Here is a 6,773-nt window from a genome sequence, read left to right as displayed (position 1 = left end):
TGGGATGCCATCTGCCCATCTCTGATGTCCATATACCAGGTCTACCCTGGTATATGGACAGCAGAGATGGACAGATGGCATCCTCTGGGCACTACAGTCTCTCTGGTCATCCTTCACCAGCACCCTGACTGCCACGGTCCTGCTTGGCCTGGCTCTCATGGCACTTCACTGCCTGGTGCTTGGCTATCAGCACTGAGTGACAGTCACACTGCGACACTGACTGAGTCACTCAGCGCTGATAGCCGAGCACCAGGCAGTGAAGTGCCATGAGAGCCAGGCCAAGCAGGACCGTGGCAGTCAGGGTGCTGGTGAAGGATGACCAGAGAGACAGTACTGCCCAGAGGATGCCATCTGCCCATCCCTTGATATACCACCAGCCCGCCTGGTCACCCCACCTAACACTCAGGGAGACAAGTTGGGGTTATACTGGTAGGCCTGGTATATGGACAGCAGAGATGGGCAGATGGCATCCTCTGGGGGTTGTATCTTACATGGGACTATATGCTGGAGGAGCTGAAGGGAGAGTGATGCATTTTACATAGGACTATATGCTGGAGGGGCTGAAGGCAGGAGAGTGATGTATCTTACATGGGACTGTTTGCAAGAAGGACTGAAGGCATGGGGAGTGATGTATCTTACACGGGACTGTATGCTGGAGGAGCTTAAGGGGGCCATAATTATTACTATAATACTACAGATGTAGTCATTATAATAATAATAATAATACAGAGGGGGCCATTATATATTATAATTATACAAAGAGCATTATACTTATGAGCACTACGGGGGAAGGGGAGGTCTGTTATCTGAGGGTGATTGTAAAGTGAGGAATCTAAAACATTTTTGGCAAAACTTTGCAGAGGTGAGATGCGGCTGAAAGAATGTATCATGGCGGTCTTATGTCCGAATGAAGACGTTGAGGAAAGTCTATATCACAGGAGATGTCACTGGATGTAACAGGTATTCTCCTGTATATTTCATAGCAATATAAGTTATGTCCATCCAAATATCTGTTTCACGGTAGGGTAGGGGGGAGGGAGTATATAGAATTTGGCCCACACTGCCTCAGCCCGGCCCCAGACTTGAGGTCACACTGTGTGTATTCAGAATTCTGGGGCCTCACACCCATCTACAACATTATCTGTACTCAGAGAGTAAGCACTGTGTTATCTGTGGTGTTGCATAGGACTGCAGGTGAATCTACTACATTATTTGTAAAAAAATACTTGGCTTGCCTCGGGTGCTGGCTACCCACGCTACGCCACAGAGATAACATCTTCCCTTCATAGCAGCAGCAAACATGAGACTTATCTTTCTATGCAGACTGCTGCATAAGGACAATATTGTATATTTAACCATTTGCCAACCACCCATAAACTTCATGGGTCCGGGCAGTCAGCATGAAACTCTGCAAGGACGTTTCTGAATGTCCTTGCAGAATTAGTAGCTGAACACCAATCATGCAGAGGGAAGAGCAGCGAGCACATTGTACGTGGCAGCCAGGCTCCCCATAGAGAAGGCCGATGGGGAGCAAATCTCAATGAGTGCTGTGTACACAGATCAAGAAACACCAGGGCCGCTTCCTACTTCGGTGCTAGCGATCATGTGTTCACTGGGAGGCCAGGAATCTGCATGAGCTGCTGAGTCTTTGCAGACCAGCTGTGATTAGCCTTGTACAACCTCTCTGTGGGACTAATATGACAGTCCGAATAATAGCAGAAATCTGCAAAATAAAATAAAATTCAACATTTAAATGCCTCTCCCGCAATAAAAATAAATAGATCCTTTTTTAAAGCAAAGATGTTAAATTTTATGGATTTGGCATTTCCACTAAGTTTTTTCTACTGTCAAATCCTATAAGTAGGCGTCCCATCAGGTTACTACCTTTTGTAGGGAGCTGATGTGACTGGTAAAATGAAAGATGGAAACATGACATATCAGTCTTTTTTGTCATTCGGACCAATGGGAAAACAGATCATAGCTGAAGGCAGTTGTTGCTTTTTATCTGAATCCATTATACCATGGATCAGCAACCTCCGGCGCTCCAGCTTCTTTGAGACTACAACCCCCAGTATCCAGACACACTCGGTTGTTCTTGTAAATCCATAGAAGTGAAAGGAGGATTGTGGGAGTTGTAGTTTCCTGCTGGAGGTTGCTGATCCCTGCTTTATACCATCCATATTGTTCTGTAAAAAAGTGAGACACTTGCATAACTGATGTCGAGCATTTTATTAGTATGTTTATGTCCTACAAAAAAATATTTAGCAATTTTCAAACCAGCATCTGAATCTGAATACCTTTGTAATTGCATTTAATTAAAATGTTATTGAATTTAGTACAGCCACTGAGCTATTCAGTAAAATGTATCTGTATAGTGCCACCTGCTGTTTGTTTGTTAGGTTTTTTCTTATTTCTCTGTCCACACTGTTCACATGCACATTGGTGGACGCACATGCTCAGTTCCATCCTTCAGCTGCCTCCAGAGCTGTGATAGTGAGAGAGATGCAGCAGAAAGGACACACCTCCTAAGCTGCAGCAGAAAGGAAATGCATCTGAGCTGAAGCAGAAAGGACATGGCTCCTGAACTGCAACAGAAAGAACACATCCACTGAACTGCAGCAGAAAGGACATGGCTCCTGAGCTGCAGCAAAAAGGCCACCCCCTGAGCTGCAGCAGAAAGGACATGACTCCTAAGCTGCAACAGAAAGAACACATCCACTGAACTGCAGCAGAAAGGACATGGCTCCTGAGCTGCAGCAAAAAGGCCACCCCCTCAGCTGCAGCAGAAAGGACATGACTCCTAAGCTGCAGCAGAAAGAAAATGCCCCCTGAGCTGCAGTATAAAGGACATAGTAACATAGTTTGTAAGGCAGAAAAAAGACATCCGTCTATCCAATTCAGTCTGGACACGTCCCCTGAGCTGCCATCTTGATAAAAATCTAGCAGAATAATTGGAGCAATGAATGTGGAGATCTCTGGCTCCATGTGAGGTGCGGGTCTTGTTCTAGCTTGTCATGCACTATATGATGTCGGATTTTTTACCTTAATCATGGGATAACCCCTTTAATAAGAGCGTGCTTCTCCCCTCACAGATACACAGGCCTCTGAAGAGAATAGGAGCAGCATACAAGTACTGTACGGTACGTAATGCCTGCAGTGGAAAATGAGCCACCAAGGTATTGGCAATGCACAGGTTTTAAAACATGCCCCCAAGTCCCTATCTAATGAACATGAAATTTGGCACCATGATATTTTTCTTTAATTTTGCAAACTGAAATGCCTTTCTCACAGATCTCCACCCACCCTTCCAAAGAAAGAAGATAGCACCCATAGCAGCTTCATATTATATCCCAGGTTCCTAGTGGTAAGGATTCAATAAATGTCACATTCACAGGGAGCTGCCATGTGATGCGGGTCATACACTGGGGGTATTGGGGCACCTTTTGTAGATATCGTATTTGCAATAATCACAGCCCTAGTTACAACTTCATTAATCGGCTCGGTGTAGTGCAGCTTATATAGTACCCGCAGCATCTCTGCCCAGAACAGGCTATGCACAACACCACCAGGAGAACAAAGCACATGGTATCCATGGAGGCGTAAGGTAGCATTGATTCTAGGGACAGAATATGCTCTGCAGACTGCACTCCATAGAGGAGGGGTGCTCAACCTGCCGCCCTCCAGCTGTTGTAAAACTACAACTCCCACCATGCCCTGCTTTAGGCTGATAGGTGTAGGCTGTCCGGGCATGCTGGGAGTTGTAGTTTTGCAACCGCTGGAGGGCCGCAGGTTGGGCACACCTGTCATAGAAGCTATGTGCTGTGCAGCTGGACACTACAGAGGCTCTGCACACATTGCCCTCTCTGCCTTCTGCATCAGCCCCTATTCTACTTTACCGAAATCTAGAGGTTCTAGTTTTGGAAGACTTGCTGAAGCCAACTGCATGACATAAGATAAAGTATTAAGTATTGCAGGGGTCAGCAACCTCTAGCTGTTGTGAAACTACAACTCCCAGCATGCTCCATTCACTTCTATGGGAATTTTGAGAATAGCCAAGCAGCTGTGCCTGCTGGGAGTCATAGTTTGCCCGCGGCCGGTGCACCCGAGGTTGCTGATCCCTAAAGTATTGCGTTTCAAATAAAGGTCGGATCACAACTAATTCAAACTAACCTGTAGTAACAACATCAAACTACTGCTACAAGCGGACCAGTAAAAAACATACATTTTATTTCACTGACACATAGTCTCGAGAACGGGTGGCATGGATGGTACATCTTCTTCAGCAATGGACATACAGTGTGTGACAGTCACAGTGAGCTAAGGGCACTGCCCGACAATTACAATACTGGATGTTAATTAACCCAATGCTCCCAATTAACATTAGAGGGGACAGCGCATTCCCATACACAGGACTCACAGGACACGTTCCACTTTATACACACATTTGCGGGTCAGTTGCTGACAGGGACACCTGGATACATTTAATATTGCTGATACTCGGGTTGAACAGTGATCACACAGGCTGGACTACTGCATCGGTGCAGGGCACAATCTGTTACATATGGCATGTGGAAGCCAGGCAGTAGAAGCTGTGCCAAGCATGTACACAAGGCTGGCACTTATCTATGGTGTACAGTGATGGGATCCTGATAGGAGAACGGCTCCCACGCATGGAGATGTAGTAATACATCCATGGTGATGAATGGTGTGAATGAAGGTGTAACTATCAAACGCCCATTTATTCGTTGTAGAGCTGGTCTAGCTTAAGGAATCATTTAGACTCTGCTCACTGGAGGTGTTCTTACTTATATTTGTGATGCTTGCCATTAAGGATTTGACTCTCTGGGCATAGTAGTCCCTAAGATTAACGGATGCAATATCTTTTACCCCATCTCCAAAATCACAGCTCCTCATAGCATTCTCTAACTGCTTCTGTCGTCTGTAAAAATGTGAAAATTTGTTAAAGATGAGAGTGATGGGAAGCACAACGACCAATATTCCAGCTAAGATGCAGGCAGAAGCAGTCAGTTTTCCAGCTATGGAGCCTGGGACCACATCTCCATACCCAACTGTGGTCATGCTAACAGTAGCCCACCACCAACAGGCAGGGATGGTGGCCAACCCATCGTTCTCCTCTTTTTCTATAGTGTAAGCCACAACAGAGAATATAGAGATCCCTACAGAAAGATAAAGCAACAGCAATCCCACCTCTCTGTAGCTGTATTTTAGGGTTGCCCCCAAAGACCTCAGACCCGTTGAATGTCTGGCCAGTTTCAGGATACGGAATATTCTCATAAGTCTCAGTACCTGGGCCACTCTACCTAGGTTTGCTAGAGTTGGAGAGCTCTCCACCACTAGGTTGACTATCAAGGTGATATAAAATGGAGCAATGGAAATAAAATCTATGATGTTCAATGGATGCTTGAAGAACAAAGTCATATCTGGAGAAACGGCAAAACGCACCACCAGTTCAAGTGTGAACCAAGCTATGCCAAAGTGTTCCACAATCTCAAAGCGGGGGTCTTCTTCAGTGCTGCCATTAGCATTGACAATCTGAAAATCCTGCAAACTGTTGAGGCACATAGTGACAATAGATCCAATGACTATCAAAATGGACAGTATGCTGAATATCCTGCTCAAGACAGAGTATCCTGGATTATCCAGTGCAAGCCAAAGTCTTCTCCTGAAGCTTCCAAGGGGTTGTCTATCAAACTTGGAAGCATCATGATAAAATGCTAAGATTTCATCAAAAGAGGATGTGGTGCTTTCCTGCTCACTTTTATCATCCCATTGATCCTGGTCTGGTTCCACCTTCCGTCCATGGTAGCTGTAACTGCAACAGGAGTCTATGAAGAATTCATTAATTCCCCAGTATTCAATCTCTTGGCAGAAGGAGAAAACACAGAGTTCGCCCATAACATGGAGCTTCCCAGTGTTGTAGAAATGTAACACATAAGGGAACAGGTCTGGGTTCCTATCAAAGTAAAATTCATTCTTGGTGTCATCATAATCATCACACAGTTCCAGGATGGATTCCTTTGATTGACAGGTCAACAACTTGCACAGTCTTGTCTCTGGGAATCTTAGAAGTGTGTCATACCTTAACCTCTTCTTGTAGCCTCCGACATTTATACTAATCTCTGTATCTTCAATACCACTTTCGTACAAATCCCTCAATTGTGTGCCTGTCATATTGAGCATTCAAGCCTCTACAGGAGCAGATCTGGAATAGAAGCAAAGGCATGAGGAGCAACACTACACAACACAATCTGACACAAACTAGACAATGATAGCTACATGCAAGTAGTAGAGCAAACAATGCATCTCTTCTTCTTCACTAAGGAAACCTAATCTGAATTAGATTAAATGAGGCAGTGAATAATAGACGTGAACACCCAATCAATGCCACTAGAACGTAATAATGCTAGTCTAATGTCTATACTTGGTGTTGAATACATTGGCTCCTCAATATGATCTTGTGTGTTCTAATAGTCTTAGATGACATCATACCTTTAATTATCTTAACTTTGCAACCAACTGCATGGGTTGCAAGGGATGGATTTCCAGAAGCTCTTTCCATGTCTCTCATTCCTCTAGGAAGCCGTGCTTGTCTCCGTTAGACTTTGTCGCTTGTAAATTAACCATGGATCTGCTGGGTCTGGACGTTTAGGAGGTGATGTTCCTCCAGAGACACATGTGGAGGCTGCTCAAGTTGTGCTGTAGTGTCAGGACCTGTTGGATGGTGCTGAATGTTGGTGCTGAAGGGACAGCTC

General features: G+C 45.0%; 1 protein-coding gene across 1 annotated transcript; it reads right to left on the bottom strand.

The window, feature by feature from the left end:
* Nucleotides 1-4,758: 4,758 nt before the first annotated feature.
* KCNS2 (potassium voltage-gated channel modifier subfamily S member 2) lies at nucleotides 4,759-6,192 on the bottom strand. Its single transcript, XM_044295701.1, has one exon. It carries the CDS (start codon nucleotides 6,190-6,192, stop codon nucleotides 4,759-4,761), a length of 1,434 nt encoding a protein of 477 aa, XP_044151636.1.
* Nucleotides 6,193-6,773: the final 581 nt, after the last annotated feature.

The sequence above is a fragment of the Bufo gargarizans genome, chromosome 5, assembly GCF_014858855.1.
Source record: "Bufo gargarizans isolate SCDJY-AF-19 chromosome 5, ASM1485885v1, whole genome shotgun sequence".
NCBI lineage: Eukaryota > Metazoa > Chordata > Amphibia > Anura > Bufonidae > Bufo > Bufo gargarizans.
Note: the sequence above shows the minus strand (reverse complement) of the source record. Positions and strands in the feature narration are given on the sequence as shown.